Source organism: Phyllostomus discolor, chromosome 7, assembly GCF_004126475.2.
Source record: "Phyllostomus discolor isolate MPI-MPIP mPhyDis1 chromosome 7, mPhyDis1.pri.v3, whole genome shotgun sequence".
Classification (NCBI taxonomy): Eukaryota; Metazoa; Chordata; class Mammalia; order Chiroptera; family Phyllostomidae; genus Phyllostomus; species Phyllostomus discolor.
This window is the reverse complement of record NC_040909.2, coordinates 30984470-31003449: the sequence shown is the minus strand read 5'-3', so window position 1 is coordinate 31003449 and position 18980 is coordinate 30984470. Positions and strand designations below refer to the sequence as shown.

Sequence of the window (18980 nt, the reverse complement as noted above, 5' to 3'; positions counted from 1 at the left end):
AGGGCTAGTGGGGGCCTCGCAGCCAACCCTGACAGTACAGCCAGATGCTCACTGAGCAAGAAGACCCTGTGCCCAGAATCAGTAGATGGTCAAGGGAGAGCAGAGATTGTCTTAGTTTTACCTCTTTACTTTGGGCTAAAGCTTGGGCCTTGTCTCCAGGAAAGGGATGTCTGGAAGGAAGGATTAGGTTGGAGTTTAAGAAAACCTACTTGAGCCTAAGAATAGTTCCCACAGTGTGATCTCCATGCCCGCAACATCAGCATCACAAGAGAACTTGTTAGAAATGCAGATTCTTGGGTCCCATTCAATCCAAAACTGGAGAGAGGGCCAGCCCGCTGTCTCAGCAAACCCTGTAGGTAATGCGGATGCATCCTAAAGCCTGAGCACCTCTGCTCTGAGGCGAGTCATGTATCTGGATACTGATTCACATGCAGAGATCACTGAAGTGGCTGTGATATCCTTGTCCCCAAGACGTTCATTAAAATTGGGAGATAATCATCATACTGAAATGGTTCCCAGGAAGTGGAGTCACTCGTGTGAAGCTGTAACTGGTGGAAGAACTTTGGGGAGCATTCTTAATTGGCCAGTGAAGGCCTCCTGGAGCTTCCTGCTGTGTGTGGATGGGGGCCAAGTCAAGGGCTGTGAACCACAGGCTCCAGAGCCCTGCCTCTGGCCTGGAGGAAGGGGGATGGGGAGGATGTGGAGAACAGAACCTTCTCAGCCAGGAGGAGCCCCGAGGGCCACATGTTAGAATTCAGGGAATTTCCGGGGTTCTCTAGGCACACAGGCTTGCTGGGCTAGGCTGAGTTCCATGTCAGTCATTTTTTCCCCAGGTAGCCTGGTGATGGCAGATGTGCTCAGAGGGTGAAGTCAGTGGTGTTCTTGCTACTGATATTTATAGCTTAAAGTGAAATAGTGTAGGTAAACAGGGGATTTGAGAAGTTGGCTTGCTTTCCCCCTTGCCTCCACTCCTCCCCTCATTTCCTGTGTCTAGACTGAACATGCCATGCTCAGAGAAGACCTTGGCATCCCGAATGACCCCTCCCAGCAATGGGAGAAATCACTGTGGCCCACTCCCCTTGTGGCTCCCTGGGGTCCTTGGCTGTAGGGAGTGCCAGAGGGTGTGGGTACCAGGGAAGGAAGTACCAGTTGCTTTTATCTCCACATAGCTTTCTGGTGGGAAAGAGGCTAACATACCTTTCCTGACTTCCTGCCTTGACCTCTCGGTGTCCTTTCCTCGGTCACCTCAGCCTGGGGCTTGAGGAACTGTTTCCAGGGAAGGCTTTGGGCATTTTCTGCAGGCATTTCCAACTGAAGCCCTCTCTTCTCTCTACCTGAAGACTGGGTCCCACTCAGTTTCCTTACCTTTCCACATCCAGGCCCTGCAAATGCTCCTCCCTCTCCCCTCCTTCTCATTCTTCTGAGGAGTGGAAGGGAGAGGAAGGCAGACAGAGGGGAGGAGAGAGGGACCACCTTGGGAGATGCATAGGAAAGTCAAAGACATGAAGCTACAGAAGGTGCAGCCCTTTGTACAGAAAAGACCAGAAATGAGTTGCAATGATGGAGAGAGTAGAGTTGAAATAGAGGCTGGCCAGGGATGACCAGAGAAGACCAAGCATGTGGCCTGAACACCTGCATCCTGATGCAACCTTTGCTGACTAGGCCGCCCACACTGGGACAAGGGCAGTGGACTCCATGGGCAGACTGCTACCTATCAAAAGACTAGACAGAAGACTCCACGTGGATCAAAACATGTCTGTCATTTGAAATCAAACAGACTCCAGATCCTTCGTCTTTCACATCAGCATCAGACATCCCAGGGAACCTTGTCAGAGTCCCCTTTGTCCTCCTGATTCTTCTGCAGACTCAGTAGGCAAAGTTCCGCTGGCATCCCCCTCAGGCTCCACTTCAGGCGCCCCCTCCAAGAGGCTGCCTGCAGCTGCACCAGAAGCTAAGAAGGCAGGAGGTTCTGACCTCAGGGAGCAGGATCAGATGGGAACAGAGATGAAGTGGTAAGACGTCATCTCACAGCTGCAGTCTTGCTCAAGGAGTGCCAACATTGGGTGGAGCCCAAAGGGGATTTATTTCCAGGCCCCAGATGCAGCTTGTGAGTCACTATTTTAATTTGAGGATTGGTCCTTGGATTCTGTATGGTCCTTTCTTCCTGGACACCTGCTGCTTAGCCTGAAACGCAGGAGTGGCTCCCTGGGTATTTGCTTGGGTCTTCTCCAGCTCATAGTCTAACTTTGCCTCCCACCACTCACCCTGCTCCCCTCTGTCAGTTGAGTTCATGCTCCCTTTACCTTGCTCTTCAGATGCTCACTCACCATCCCCCACCTCTCCTCAATCATCAAATCATTGTCTTCTCCATAGCTTCTCTCCAGCCCCTGGTCAGAGTCTCCTTCTACTTCCTTCCAAGACCTTTCATTGACCTTTCTGCCTCTGGTCTGTCTTCTCTTTCCTCTATCTCTCACCCTGGTACAGAATGACCTTTCTGAAAAATGTTCAGTGTGCATTATCGCTGCTCAGAAATCTTCAGTGATGAATACACAGAGACAGTGTTCTCTTACTCCCCAAGCCTCTTTCTTGAGGTGGTTTTCTCCTCTCACGTAGCCGAAACTTTCTTAGACTACCCAGACCACTTTTTGAGCCCTAATCATACTTGTGTTTTTCCATTCTTCATCTTGTCTTCAGGGCCAAGGATGACCCCTTCTTCCCTTTACACTTTCTGACATTCCCCTCATCCTCAAAAACCCAGCACCAGCCTCACTTTCTCCAGGGCCCTGTTCCTCACCCTCTTACCGTCTCGGTGCCTCTAGCATAGTACTGTATTGCTCACCCACCATCTGCCATGTGACCTCAAGAGTCGCTACTGCTATGGTGTACATGCACCTCATCTATAACACGCTGCCTCCACGGGCTCTAGCCTGTTTGGCCGTTGGTCTCCCCTGGAATGTGCTTGGCCCATAATGATATTTAATAAGTATCTGCTTATGACATTATTTTAAATGTTTCTTTTGGGCAAAATTAGCAATAATGCACCCCTCCCCATCACCACATATACACCATCCTCAGGAAAATCTGTGAAAGTTGGCAGGCCAAGGGAATTGTAAATTGTGTCTGCACCTTCGCCAGAGAAGTGTGTTATTTCAGCTGTCACCAGGAAACACAGCATCCAGTGAAGAATAAGTCTTGAGTTGTGTGGTTTGAACAAAGTGATGTCTTCAGAAGTAGATCCCCGTGTAACTATGACTGCCCTGGAATCATAAGCGTGACAGCATTGGAGACAAAGGCCCACAGGTTCCTGTGGAAATGTGCCGGCAAGGGAGTGGCCTAGATAAGGGACTGAGAAGCTTTCCTGGAGAAGTCATGTTCAAACAGAGCTCAAGAGAGGAGTCAGAGTTAGGCAGTGAGGCAGGGGAGGGGGCAGGAGAGGGGGCAGAGGGCAGCATGCACAAGGAGTGGGAACCTGGTTGAAGAGGCTTGTATTCAAGGAATAGACCCAAGTTCAGTGTGACTGGGCTGCAGCTGTCTCCCTGAGGCAGCCATGCAAAATAAGGTGCTCTTATGGGTAGGTATGCTGGTGGGCACAGGCTTAGCATGAATCCTTAAAAGTCTAGAAAAGCAAATCTGTCTAGAGCCTTGACCTTTATAAAGTCTAGAAAAATTGTTGAGGAGACAGTCTCTGGCCTGTGGAAAAATACCGGTAGAGGGACTCTGATACTTGTGAGAATTTTCCATCAGCCCAGAAGGCAGAGAATTCTGCACAATAGCTTTGAAAGTCAGGAGGGGAAACAATTCCAGCTTATGGAGAGAAGAAGGAAGACCCCTTCCTTTCACGTGGGCTTCCTGTAACTACGTGGCTCACGCAGAGCAGAGGTCTGTGCATTTGGGGAAAATTCTCATGGAACTTGAGCATCAGGGCCCTCCAGCCGAGGATAGAAGGCAGAAGAGCCTGGGAATGAGAAAAGGGGACCCCCAGGGTGGGGATTGGAGCCCAAAGGCGGGACAGATCAAGGGTGGGAACAGGAAATGGGTGACCCACACAGGAGGCCTTGGCTGTCACGGTGTGTGTCCACAGTGAACAATGAATGAGTAATGGAGGAATTAGGAAAGTAGCTTGGACTTGAACAATTAAAAAACTAAAGCAACCTGCTTCCTCAGTCACCTGGAGAGCAGGGGCAAGCAGGAGCTGGAGGAAGAAATGTGGTGGGCTCAGGAAAGGCAAAGCAGGTTTCTGGTAGGATCAGCCGAGGACGTCTGGGCCAGAGGGACAGGATTCTGTTATGAACTAAACTTAGGGGATGAGGACCAAGCAGATCCCAGAGCCTGTCCCTTGTGCCTCCAGTGATTGCCAGAAATCCTTGGTGCTCCTTGGCTTATAGACACCTCTCTCCATTCTCTGCCTCCATTGTCCAGTATTTCTCTGTATCCAAATTTCCTCTTCTTCTTTTTTTTTTTGGTCCTTGCCCAAGGGTATGTTTATTGATTTGAGAAAGAGAGGCAGGGGGTGGGGGGAGCATTGATGTGAGAGAGAAATATCAATCAGTTGCCTTTCATACATGCCCTGACCAGGGATCAAACCCACAACCTAGATATGTGTCCTGACTGGGAATCAAACCTGCAGCCTTTTGGGGTCTAGGACGATGCTCCAACTCAGGGAAAATTTCCTCTTCTTATGAGGACACCTGTCATTGAACTAGGGCCTACTCTATTCCAGCATGACCTCTCCTCAATTTCATTACCTCTGTAAATGCCCTTTTTCCAAATAAGGTTACATTCATAGGCACCAGGTGCTAGGCCTTCAACTTACCTTTTTGGAGGAACACAGTTCAACCCATAATATCCACCACAGACGCTGGGCAGCGTAGGTGGGAGGGAATGTCCTCAGCCTTTTGCTCTAGTTCCAGGGACAGCGGGAGTAAGGTGGGAAGAGGCATGACATCAGGCATGGGGACCATAACAGAGCACTGCTGGGGGACCAGTAGAGTTGAGCAGGGCTGGAAGGGAGGGGGGCTTGTGGGAGGTGAAGTGGAGGTACACGGGGCCTTGTGGGGATACATATCTTGGTTTCCCTGCCCAGAGTCATTTAAGGTAATGTAATCTTTGAGTCCATATTCTTGGCATTTTGACTGCTGTCAGTCAGTGGGGAAACAGAGACAACCAAGTTACATGTGCCTTCTACAACCAGCAGGAGGTCAAGTGGTGGAATCTGGAGCTGAGCTCATAGCTTACAGTTGGGGAGGACATTTCATTCTCGTAAGTTATCTGATAAGAAAGAGATTTGAATGTTTCCTCGTGACATCCTTCCATCTACCACCAGAAAAACAGAGGGAGGGAATAATCACAGAAGTACACCCCTAGGTAGGGCCAGTCTGCTCTGTTGCAGGATGGGGTCCCCCCACCCTGAACATCTTATCCTGGCTGCCAAGGGCCTGCTCTACCCAGAACCGAGTCTTTAGGGGACTGCCATTGCTTTTGGGACGATGGGGTCTTGGGAGGGAGCGGGCGTCTGTGAGAACAGTCCATGGTTGTGAGTCCCAGGTTCCTTGGCAGGCAAGGGAACGCCAAGGTGACGGGGATGGTGTGTGAGAATGTTCCCAGGCAGGGGAAGGTTTCTCTGCCAGTGACAGGCATGGTACAGGAAAAACCCCCACGCCCACAGTGAGCACACGTGCTGGGAATGGCGGGCTGAGCGCGCCTATCTGTTGCAGGTGTGTGCAATTCCAGAATGCTGTAGCCTCAGGGGGCCCTCTGACACCATAGCCGTGAGCAGGGACAGTGTCGACAATAAGCAGGCCCGTCACTGTGTGGCCAAAGTCAAGGTTGACAAGCATCCATGCGTGTCTGTTCCCTGACCTCTCGTGGTAAGCAGCCTGCTCACCCTCCTCTCAAGTGTCTGCTGCTTTTGATTCTATTGTAGGTGCTTGGGGCTTTGTTCTCAGTCCTCCACTGTGGCTCTGACCGGGCTGGGTGGGCTGTGGTTTATGAGACACTCAGGAGGAGCCTGGGAGGGGGAGTGGAGTGGTCCACTGCTGCTGAGGCCAGGCTGTGAGTGGGTGGGAACAGGCTGCTGAGCCGGGGCTTGCCCTGGGGAGGCCTCCTTCCTCGTCCTGCAGGACCCCCGCGTGTTCCCTCCTCAGTCTTCTTGCTGGCAGTGCCAGGCAAAGGCCCAGATGTCCTGCCTCGTGACTCCTCAGAATGAGTCTCCAGCCTCCTCTGCTAAAGAACCAACATGGGCCCAGGGTTTCACTTCTCCCCATGGAGATATTTGGGAGCTCTGATGTGGAGCAGGCCTTGGGCATGGTTCTGACGGACGTGAAGGAATTGACAAGGCTTTGCTGAGTAGTTCGCTAGCCTGTAGAACTTGGTGGGGGGAGGGGACAATAAATGAATGCAGAAGGGGGAAATGACCCATTTCTACAAGGACTCTACAGTCCACTTTGGTAACTTTACATCTGCTTACTCACGGGTGACTAAGGAACCGTCGGTGTTGCTGTTTTCCCTTCGCACCGATTTGTTCAACAACAAATATTTGCCCAGCGGATTGCCTCTTCCTCATAAAGCAGCAGCTGCACTTCTGCGGTCGTCTCCCTCCTCCACCCTGCAGGCCGACTAGACAGGCACCTGTCGGGTGCCAAGATTGCTGCACTCAGGGTGGTATAATTGCAGTCTGGGCTCGATGCCCTGAAGGAACAATAGAGGACGTGTAACAGGAGGGACTTTCTTTGCCGCCAGAAAGATAGGTGGGTAGAAGCTGTCCAGGGAACAGGCAGGAGTGAAGGTGGAGAGGATAGTTCCACCCCCAAAGGCTCTGAGGCCACACAGCTCTCACACGGCCATGCGTTTTCCCCTCAGCTACAAACTCCAGCTGATCATCAGCACAGATGAATGCAGGCGGCTTAGTGCCCAAGAAGACACCAAGGCAGGTGGGAGCCCGGGGGGAGCCAAAGAGGCTCGGGCTGGAGCAGGAGGGCCCTGGAGGTGGGGATGCCCTGCCTGGTTTCCACCTGAGGTGGTGGGAGTTCACTGGAGGGCATTTTACAAGGTCAGGACGGGCCCTGGTCTCCGTTCTCAAAAGATGGCGCTGACGTGCTCTGTGCTTCCATAAAGTGCGAAACAGGCGAACTAACCTGTGTGGCTAGAATTCAGAAGAGGTGTTACTCTGCAAGTGGGCGGTGACTGAGAAGGGCACTGGGGGGCTTCGGGGAAGCTGGGAATGTGCTATTTCTTGACCTGAGTACTGGTCCCTCAGGTGGGCCCGGTCTGTGAAGTGTTATCTAGCTGTGTCTGTAGGACTTTTGTGTGAACATTGTATTTACAGATTTTTAAAAGATTGCCCTGGCTGCTGATTGAAGAACAGATTGGAGAGAAGAAGGGAAATTAGGGAAAAGGCAGGAACCTGTGATGGTGGCCAGGTGGGATCTGACCACAACCTGGGCACAGTAGAGATGGAGAACACAGGGTGGATTCGAGGCTTGGTTTGGAGGGTGCAGCACCCACCAGTGCAAGAACTGGAACTGGGGAGACCATGCGGGGTAATGGTGATGGCTTGGGGCAGGAGTTTCGGAAACTGATCAGGAGTTGAAATTGTGGGATGGAGTTTACTGCAAGGCCTGGGGTGGAGGATGGTGGTCCACACTCTGGCTATGGGCCACAGCTCCAGCATGCCCCCCACTTCCGCCGGGATGACCCCCTGTGTGGATGAGTAGGACACCCAGGGCAGGAGTGTGTAGAGAAATAGGCAAAAGGCCCAAGGACAGACCTGGATACCATCTGCATCCTGTGGGGAGAGAAAAAAGGGCTCCCACAAGGGTTTCTAAGAAGGAACAGCCAGAGAGAGCAAGAACACTGGGAAGGCAAGTGACATCACCGATGGGTAGGGGGAACAGAGTGTCACATGCTGCCACCCCTGGCTAAAGTGATGGTGGGAGAGCCCATCGATCAGGCAGTTATAACTGGCCATCCTGGTGAAGACAGTTTCTGTGATACCTCCTTCCCCAGCTCTCTTGAGATTGGGCAGCAGGGTGGAGCAGAATGAGCATCTTATTTGGAGTTGGTTGCTGCTATCATTTACCAACTGTGTAATGTGAGATGGTTTTGTAAGCTTCCCTGAAGTCTCTTCATCCATAAACAAAAGGAGCTACCAGATACTACCTCTCCGAATGGTATATGGATTAATTTTATGCAACAAATATTTGTTGAACATTTTATGTGTCAGATAGTCAGAAGGAACAGGATAACTAAGACTGACAAATGAGGAAACAGAAATTAATACACAAAAAAACAAACAAGATATGTGGAGAAAATACTCAGCCCCTCAGTACTTCCCTGGGCCATCTCACCTGCCTTCTCAGACGATGGGGTCCCTCCGTCTTGGCTGGCTTCCTGGGTGTTGGCTCCCTGGGGTCCTGGCTCGTCCGATAGGACATGCCCAATCCTTACTTTCTCTCCGTAAAACTAGCTTCCCCTTCCTTGAGTAGGGGAAGCAAAGGGTATAATCTCCAAACCCTTCAGGGAGGTGAAGGAAAATATTAACATCCCATCTTGTAACTGCAAAGACGTGGGAGAATATAAAATACATGAGGTTTCCATATTAACACAGTCTGAATGTTCTTTCCCTGCCAGAAGCAGATTCAAAGCGGCTCCCCAATGGTGCCTTATTACAGCCTAACAAATTACTCTTGTGACAACCTCCAAAAAAGACACATAGCACTTGTCCTCTGTGAAGGATGCTTCTCTGATTTCAGAGAAAGAAATGGCTTTGGGATTTTCGGAAGAAGTGTTTAGACACATGCTTACAAAAATGTCAACGATGAGTTTGTTTTGAAGTTTTTATTTTTCTGGGAAACCTTGGGCACCAGGCTTCCAGCTAATAAGATAAATTTGTCTAGGCTTATGCGCCCATGTTCCATTTCTTCCAGAACCTTTTTTTAAATCTATGATTTCCGAAGATCAGACCACAGATCTTGGTCGCCTCAGACCATCGGCTGCCCTGGGCTCTGTTTCATCCTCAGGTCGGCCCAGACATCTGCCTTCGCCATCTCCAGGGCTGAAGTCAGGCACCCCAGAGGAGGAAACGACAATAGAAAACAAACAGGACAGACATGCTGGGGGGTTACTGAGATAAAGAGCTAGAAGGCTCGCCTGCTTCCTTTTATGTGTCCTGTGTCCCTTCCAACGAGGACACCGCACTGGAAATCCGAGTTTCTTTATAGATGGTTCTGATCTTTCTACTTCTAAGGGCCCCTAGGACTCTGTCTCAGCCAAGGCCTTTTCTAACTCATAATGCAAAATGTGCATGCACTAAATAACATTAAAATCTACAGTGTTGTGGAGATTGGGACTTCCATGTGAGATATATATATATATAAGTATATATACATATTTTATCCTCACCTGAGGACATTTTTTTTTCATTGTTTTTAGAGAGAAAGGAAGGGAGAGATAGAAACATCGATGTGAGAGAGAAGCATTGACTGGTTGCCTCCTGTACATACTCCGACCAGGGATTATATGAGTCTGGACTGGGAATTGAACCCCACAGCCTAGGTGTATGCCCTGACCGGAACCGAGCCCATAACCTTTTGCTTATGGGACAATGCTCCAACCAACTGAGCCACCAGCCAGAGTTTCAGGTGATATTTTATCTAATGGCTGAAAGATCCTGGTTTAATCCAATTTATTTGGGACCTGGCTCCAAAGACATGCCTTGGCCAGGACCCCACAGGCTGTGTGAAGGGCGTGAGAGAGCCCACTTCAGCATGGTGCTCCTCGGAGCCCGTGGTGGTTTCCTGTGGACTCCAGACCTCCTCAAAGCAGCTGTCACAGGCCTCAACGAGTGGCCTTTCTCGGTCATATTAGGAGAACCCTGACAGCAGTCAAGTGACTCTGTAGACAGCAGGGGCTAACAACGGGGCACTGGAGGGAAAAGTTAAGCTGGGCAGTGAGAACTGTCAGGGTCAGCCTCCACTGACCTCCCTCCTAGTTCTAACTCTCCAACTGCCTTCTTCAGGAACAATGAAGCTGTGATGGAAGTCTATGCTTTTCTTTTCTTTTCAGAGTGTTCTGACTTTTATACCTCCCAGGCCCCACCCCCCAGGACCTATCTTATCAAAGGCTTTTACTAGTTTATAATGATACTAATAATATTGAGACACCTATTATTATTGTTGCTATGAATACCACCAACTTTGACTCTAGGCTGGCTATTTTGAATCTTGAACTTTATCTTGCTCAGGCATTCTTCCTGCATGGGAACATATTTGATTTCCTGAATCACTTCTTAAAAGAGACGTCCTCCTTTGGCACCCCAGGCCATGATTTCAGTCCAAAGTCACACCCTGCAGAAAGTACCGGAGGGTAAGCTGACTGGCTGGTTGAAGGAGGCCTTCCTTCCAGGACGCATCTGAATCTTTGTTTTCTTCTTCTTTTGGCAGGACAGGGGAAAAGGGTCCCCCTCTTCCCTGCAGCTCTGAGGGGGCCTCACTGGTGGGCCTCCAAGGAGCCAACCCAGACATCCCCCGGCCCCTTTCAAATGCCTGCCTCTCTGAGGTCATTGGGAAACTGCCAGAAGTCACCCTTTCTGAGTTCCCTTTGCCTCCATTACATCGGGGCATCTTGAGCACCAAACTTCCCCTCCCAGTTTGTACCCATTTGGTGACCTGCCAACTAGGACTGAGAATGGGCTATGGGGGTAGAGATACTGAAAAATAGAAATGTAAGTGGAGAGAGGTAGACCCAACACCACTCTGGCCACGTGCTTTCCCTTGGAGACACACCAACCACTTTGGAAGATTCAAGTAAAATAAATGAGTTATCAAGATGCATGAGTGTGGTGGGACGGGGCAGGAAGGAGGGTGGTGGAGAAGGGCTTGTGTCCACTTTTTGGTTTGACTACTTAGTCCGCTGACAAGTGTGTGCTACTGTCCCCCCCCCCCACCCCCCGCCACTGGAAAAGTGAGGACAGAATCATTCATTTATTTGCTAGACTTAGCATCAGGAAATAAATTGGGTTTATAATTCAAGGTGACAAGCTTAGCACATATTTGTCTTCCCTTATCTCCAACACCCTCATTAGAATGAAAGTATTCAGAGTTGAAAAGTGGTGAAAACCAGTAACAGAAAAAAGAAAGGGAGAGAGGGTATGAGTGAGTGAAAAGTCAGCTGGTGAGGGTGTGTGCGCCCAGGAGGGGAAGTCTGCTCCTCTGGCTCCCAGCTGGCTTGCCACCAAGTGAAGCCATACAATCATGACACAGATACTGATAGAATGATTAAACGTCGGGAGCAGTAGGGAGAGTGGTGGGAGGTGCAAGAACAAGTAGCCTAAATCTTCCTCTGTAATAATGGCTTCAGTCTCAAGGGATGAATGAAGAAATTGCAGAGCAAGCATTTTGCTTTGAGATGTGTGCGGATAACCAATAGAAACACTGAACACAGAGGTGGTCGTCCCAGTACTTTTGGTGGGCTTGATCTGAGAACAGGGCTGAGTCTCGTCATGCTAAGCTCTTTCCTATGACTCAATTTTTAAGACATATGCCTGTAATACATTGGTGGGGAAGAAAATGAAACAGTGAAACTAAGTGTGAGTGGATTTATGATTACTAAGGAGGGATTCCAGCTGACTGTGAGAAGAAGCTTCTGAGTGCCAAATGTTGCTCAAATTGAGTTGTCAGCGTAGCTGTGCTGTTCCGGGGTTTCCCACAAGATAAGCATGCCTTGGAGATGTTCCTGCCTGTCTGGGGTGCAGTCAGCTCCAGCCTAGAGAGAGAAGGAACGAAAAATTCTGGGGCCAGATTTTGACTCCCAGAGGTTGGCAACACTAAAGCAAGAAAGAGGCGCTTGGAGTCTCCTCCCTCACTCAGAGAACTGCAGTGGCCCTCTGCAGCCAGTACACATGAGACACCCCCTGCATTGCTGGGGAAGGTGACAGTCAGGTTTCACTGTGCTCTTTATTTTTCTTCTCTCTCTCTTCCTCCCTCTTTCCTTTTCTTTCCTCCCTCCATCCCTTCCTTCCTCTTTCCCTTCCTACCTATTTTTTCTTCCTTCCTTCTTTCTGAAGAATAGTTCCATTTACATTGCTGACAGATGTCATTTATAGATAGAAGCAGTTGTTCCAAGCTAAGAGGTCACAGCCTATGTCACAGTCCAGCCCCATCTCTTGCTTGTGAATGGTTTTCTCTGGACTCCTGGGATCTCTGATGTGTTAAATAATCTCAGACCTCACATTCTAGTGGACACAAGGCATCAGGTGACTTTTCTAGAGTTTTACCTTCCCCAAGATGCATGTGGACACAACCAGCATTGGGTGACTGCAGAATCAGTGGTTAAGGAGGTAATAACCCTATGGGGATCACATTTCAGAATTTCTGCCCAGTGTCCCTATCACCATGATTACATCCCTTGGGCCGTGGTTCCAATGTTTAGTTTGGAAAGAGGACCATAAATGTCTAGAGCAGAGGAAACCAGGTCTGCACTCTGACACTTCTTATCCACCCTGAGTTGGGACGGTTTCCGTTCTTGTCCTATGGTTCCCCCTTTATGGCACTGTTCACATCTCTGAACCTTCACTTGGCCTCTGAGTGCCTGTTCAGCCTTTCTTAGCTCTTTGGCACAGGTGGAGAAAAGATTTCTCTTTATTAGAAGAAGGATCTGTATGACCACTCCAATTTCCCTGCCTCCTTCCTCTCCAGATTTCCTCTTCATGCTCCTAGGTTTGGGGAAAGATGGAGCTGTGGGCCCGAGTGTTTGAAGTCTCCAAGCTTCCCACCCACCCTGGCTCACAGGAGTGCTCTCTCCCAGCTTCCATCTACAGCATGTGCCTACAGACATGGAGTTTTAATACGCACAGATGCACACACACAAACTTAGATATTGACATGGTTCGGACCCTTTCAAAGTGGGCCCTTTGGATAAAGAAATGTATACTAATGACATTGCCAATGCTCCTAATATTCTTTTTTGTTAGAACTGTGGAATTCCCTTCAAAGCCTCAGAACATTATGTTGAATACCTTCATGGTTGCAGATCTTTTTTAAAATTAACTTTTCCTTAGATCGACTTTATTGAGGTATTGTTTACATACAATAAAGTGCACAGATTTTAAATGATTTGTGGGCTTGGACAAATGTATACACCTGTGTAAATATCACCACAATCAAAATATAAACTATTTCTACCACTCCAGAAAGTCCCTTCAGACATAATACAAATCTTTAACTTTTTAGTTTGCGTTTAGAAATATCCAAAAATAAGTTAGGGTGGAGCCAAGTCAATAAGCAGGCAGCTAACTTGACAACAGCTGTTTTGTGCCTTGTAAATTCCGTGGCTCATAGACCAGTGGGAGGCCACGCTGAAGGGGGAATTCGTAAATGACTGAGGGTAGATCATTGGAACCAACAACCACTCTGAGGGTGCATATTCTAGAGCAAGGGTTCATCAGTTCGAGTATTTAAAGACACATTTCATTCATCTGATAATAGCTGAGCCCCAATTTCAGATGAGGCAGCCAATGGGGAGGTGGCGTCCTAAAATGCGTATTGTCTTTCCTTCATGAAGTCTACACCCCAGTGAGGGGAGAAGTCAAAGACTGAGAAATCAAATGCATGATGTAATTATAGTAAGCAATAGTGCTCTCAAAAAAGAAGTAGAGTGAGGAGATAGAAAATGATGCTGTGCTATTTTAAAGAAGATGATACAGCCCATGTAATATATCTTTATTTTCTTTTTCTTTTGTGAAGAAATCGCAAGACTCAGATTCTACCATAAGCTGCTTTCTAAAAGGGACTTGGTATCTTTCCCTAAAGTATATTTTGCAGAATACTAGTCATATATATTTTTTCATAAAATATATGTATATTTTTAATGTGTATATGTTCCATGGTTAAAGTATGGAGAAATTTGGATAAAACGAATTTAAGTAGGTCTTTACTGGAGGTTTCCTCAGAGTCTTTAATATGCAAACATGAATTATAAATATTCATGTGGGAAGATGATAATATGCAAACTTTTCCAAAGTTTTTTCTCCTGGGAATCCATTCAACTCAGAGAATCTCAAGCAGGTGGTATTCTGGGTACATATTGTGGGAACTTCTGTTCTAGAGTTCTCATGCCACAGGAGACTTGAAAATCTCAGAGAGGCTCAGTTACTTGGGCAAGAGGAGGCAGTGGAAGAGCTTAATAAATATCCTTCCAGTAAGAGGGCAGGAAGGGTGCCAGGTGCTTTAGGCACATTCTCTTGTGCAGGCCTCACAACAGCAGTGAGAACAGGTGTTCTCATAGCTCTCATTTACTGGGGAAACCACCATCTGAGAGGACAAATATGTAGTTGAAAGTAAGGATTTCCATCAGGTAGGTTTGTTTGACTCCAAAACCCAGACTATCAAAACCCTTAACACTATACTGTCTAAATGACGGTGGGTGGCAGGGTGTAACCCAGCCAGCAAACCTTTTCCTTCTCCCACCATTCCACCTACATACACTCTTAAACCCCATGGTCTCCAGGGGTGGATTTCTGGTTCTGCTTTGTGTCAGGAGTTTGTCGCTTCACCTCATGCTGGCCCTGGATGGGGTACTCCATAAGTTTGAGCAGCCTGAGTCATAGTCCCAGGGTCCTGTCCACATAAGCTCAGTAGTCAGTAGGTGGAGTCACATGGCTCTGATGACCCTGAGTGACCCTGGTCAGAGAGCTCTGTGGGAACTGTCTGTTCACCTCTTTCTCTTTTCCTGGCATTTTTCTCCCTGCCCACCCCTCTCTTATAGCCATGTATCTTGCTCCTCTCAACCTGTTGAATCCACTGGAAACAGGAGACTCAGATATGTGCCAGCACTTCTGCCAGGACACCCGAAAGGCACCCAGATCTAATGGGGCCGCAGTGGCTAACGCTGGCTGTGAGGCTGGTTCTGTGAAGGGGTATGGGATGTGGAAAGGTGCCAGCTGACTCTAGGTGGAGTCTTCCACCTAGTATTTGCGGGGAGAAAATGGGGAATTTCTTTGTTTACTGGAAAGAGCAAAGGCATATCTTTCAGGAAAAGATCTGAGACAGTTTTTTTTTTCCTTCCACTGTCTTCACCTTCCTCTCATGAGACTGCTGGGGAATTTGGTAGAGATTAGTCACTCCTGTTAATTCATTACTGATTTAGTTAGAGGAAAGGCCTTCTCAGGCCTTTTCACTTGAGCTTCGTGCCCAGAAATTCAGGTGTTCCAAAACTGTCCTTCCTCGCCATGTATCTGCCACTTCCTGGACCCCTGTCTCCATGCATGGCCCTGCCCCTTTCTGGCCCTCAGGTTGGAGCACTGGCCCTCAGGTTGGAGCACTGGCCCTTTCCTTCCACCTTGAATCAGTGACACCAGCTGGTGCCGCACAGTGGAGTGAGCGCCGGCCTGCAAACCAAAGGGTCGCCAGTCCTATTCCCAGTCAAGGCATATGCCTGGGTTGTAGGCCAAGTCCCCAGTAGGGGGTGCATGAGAAGCAACCACACATTGATGTTTCTCTCCTTTTCTTTCTCCTTCCCTTCCTTCTGTCTAAAAATAAATAAAATTGAATCAGGGACAGCATTGTCAACTCAACCTCTGCAAGAGCCCCCTGTGGGCTCCCTTCCCAAATTCCTATTGTCCCAGCCTTTGGTCCAACCCTCACTGTGTCTCCCCCAGGCTGTTATGATAGCCCTCACTCCTCTGCTGAATGCTTACCTTAGTGCCAGCCATGTGCCAGGATGCCTCTGTGCAGAAGTCAGCATCAGGGTGCTTGGATTTTTGTAAGCAGCCTTAAACTAGACACATAACTGAGCCCCATGCTGGGCAAGAGAACCCCTTAAGGACAAGGAAGAGTTATCCAGACAAATAAGGGGAAGATGATTCTGTGCAGATTCTGAGCAAATACACAGGCAGTGAATGCATGCTATGGGGAACTTGAGTAGTATGACCTTGAAAAAGTTTGAAAGGCAAGGTGTGTGGCAACAAGTGTTGCAGCTACGTAGTGCTGTGTGACAAAGCGACCCCAAACTTAAAACAATGACAGCATTGCCCTGGCTGGGTGACTCAGTTGGTCGTAACATCATTCCATACACCAAAAGGCTGTGGGTTTGATTCCTGGTCAGGGCACATACCTAGGCTGCAGTTCGGTTCCCAGTCAGGGTACATACAAGATGCAAACAATCGATGTTTCTCTCTCACATTGATGTTTTTTATTCTCTCTTTATTCCCTCTCTCTTGCTTCCTCTTATTCTAAAATTCATAAACATATCTTCAGGTGAGGAATTTAAAAAAAACAATGATGGCATTTACTTTGCTCATTAATCTGTCATCTATCCAAGGCTTAGTGAGGATAGCTTATGTCTGCTCCACTTGGCTTTGAAGGCTGGGGCTGGAATCCTCCAAGGGCTCGCTCAGTAACGTGATACTGGCTGCAGGCTGAAACTAGCTGGAGTTGTTGGCTGGAACGCCAGCCCTGGGCCCCTCCATGAGCAGGAGAGACTGGGCTTCCTTACAATGTGATGTCTGTGTTCTAAGGGTCCCAAGAAAGAAAGAGCCAGGAGGATTTTCTATCAACTTTCAGAACTTAGCCTCGGAGGTCACACAACATCGTGTCTGCTTCATTTTCTTCATTTAGAAGCAAGCAGCTAAGACTGGCCATATTGAAGGGGAGGGAACAGAGACCCCACCTTTTGATGAATGAATGTCATTGTCGCATCATAAGGAGTGTATGTGGGGCAGAGGATGATAGTGTAGCCATCTTTGTAAAATACAATTAGCCACTACAGAGTATGGAGCCAGAGTCTGGCAAGGTCTAGGGCCTGTAATGTCTTGGATACCATGCCAAGGGCGTTAGTTTTTACTTTGTAGGAAGTGGGAGCCAGTGAGAGGTGTTAATTTATGTGTCACCTGCTCATAGTTTGTGTCTGAGAAAGCTCTGTCTGGAGTTGGGGGTGGAAGAGTGGTGGAGCAGACAGGAGACAGATGAGAGGCTATTGTAGTAAACCAGTGGGGGAGAAGAGGGCCTGAGGCAAGAAATAGCATGGAGATGAAGGGCAAGTCAAGACTGGAAGACACCAAGAAGAAATCACAGGGCTTAGCAATGGCGCCACATGCCAGGGGTGGAGGAACAGGGGCATCTAGGATTCCCAGTTTCTGGCTTGGGGACTGAGCGAAGTGATGAGGGATGAAGGAAGAACAGAGGTTTGTGAGGGAGGATGAGGAGCCCTATTTGGGAAGTGATTAGTCTGAGGGGTCTGAGAGTGTTTGCATGGGCACATCCAGCAGACAGAGTGTGTGAGTATTACCCTTTGAGGGATGGCAAGACATCCAAGATCTGAATGGATTTGGCCTGGACCAGAGACTCAGGGCTTGAGCATGCTCAGATGCCCGGTGGCCATGGCAAACAATCAGGCCTGATCAAACCCCGTCATTCTCCCCCTCACTATCTGTTGGGAGCCCCAGGCTGGCCTCACAGAGGCTCTGTCCTGGATGGTGGAAGAGGGAATGTCAGCTCTGATCCCACAGCCCAGAGCAGGGCCCCTGCAGAGGGTGCAGGATTAGCTTTGCAAAGAGACAGAAATGAAGGTGGTGCCCCAGTTGCTCTCCTGAGATGCCAGCCATTCAATTAAGAAAAGAACTTTGGCAAACTATGAAACGTAACAACACCCCACCCTTTCTTGAAAGAAAAGTGCAATCTCCAGAAGGGGCACCTTCCAAGGGGCTCAGGGATGTATAACTCCTGGCTCTGAACCTGCTGTGTCCCAGCCCAACAGCTGAGAACCCAGCGGGCCCAGAGCTCAGCGAGGAGCTGATTCCAGATGCCGCAAACTCCTTTCCTCCCTCCCTTTTGTGTATCTGCCCCCATCACCCACAGAATTCACATTTAGTCACCCCACATGACAGGGTGTCTGGGGCAGGATGGGATGCAGACACCCTGGCCGGGGCCTTCCTTAGGCCTTTTCACTCAGCCAGGGCAGGAACCAACAACCGACACAATCACCCGTATCCCTGACAAGAGGTGATAACAAGCTTGGGGACATTCATTAAAACCAGGTGATTTGGGAACCCATCCTGGTGAGTCATTGAGTATTAGGGGTGGGCCTTGGTGGGTAGGTGTTGCTGGAGGCCAGGGAATGGAGAACAGGTCAAAGGAGTGGAACATCGTGGCCTGGGGTGTGCTAGTGCCCTGGGAGTGACTTGGACAGGAGGGAGGACACAGCAGCAACCCTCGGGGCACCGTGGTGTTGACAGAAAACAAGTCAAGAATGTGGCTGATTAGTCAGGCCTTTCCCAGGGGTGCTTCTCCAACCCTGTGGTTTACTGGATCATTTACGGCAAGAGTGTTAAGAACGCCAGGAATGGTGGAAATGGAGGGCTGATGACGCACTGAGTGACTCCCAGTGAAACCACGATGGCATTTCACCCTCAGAACCACCTGATACAATCAGCATTCCCAAGCAATAGATGAGAAAACAGAATGGAAGGTCCCGGTGGCCAGCCAGGACTCACTGTCCAGGTGTCTCCCCCAGGTGTTCGTGCTCTGTCAAGGGCTCCTGCAGCTGTGCCAGCTCCTGTACAGTGCCTACTTCAAGAGCAGCCTCACCACCATTGAGAAGCGCTTCGGCCTCTCCAGTTCTTCCTCAGGTCTCATTTCCAGCTTGAATGAGGTAAGCAGGATGTTCCAGTCCATCTGACCCCACTCGTGCACCCCGGTTACAGGGTCTGGGAAGGGGTCCAGGAAGAACAGAGGAGTGGGGATCTGGGAGAGATACATGGGGAAAGGCAACAGCCAGATGCAATGGGCATGGTGAAAGAAGCTGCATTTCCTGAGGCTTTCTGACACTGGGCACTGAGCTGAGAGCCTCGGGTGGCTCCAGGTAAAGAGATGAGGTTCCCAGGCCCAGCTCCTCTCTTCCCTTTCCACGAGGTCCACTGCTCTGGGATGGAGGCATGGGCCTCCCCATCCCTGACCTGGGCCTCCTTGCCACAGCCCTGTGGCAGATGC

At 49.2% G+C, this 18980-nt stretch overlaps 1 protein-coding gene across 1 annotated transcript in view; it reads left to right on the top strand.

Moving 5' to 3' along the window:
- SLCO2A1 (solute carrier organic anion transporter family member 2A1) overlaps positions 1-18980 on the top strand; it is a 76177-nt gene that overhangs the window by 17070 nt on the left and 40127 nt on the right. The window contains exon 2 of the mRNA XM_028518324.2: positions 18505-18642. Coding sequence (XP_028374125.1) covers positions 18505-18642 — 138 coding nt within the window. The remainder of the gene's footprint in view (positions 1-18504; positions 18643-18980) is intronic.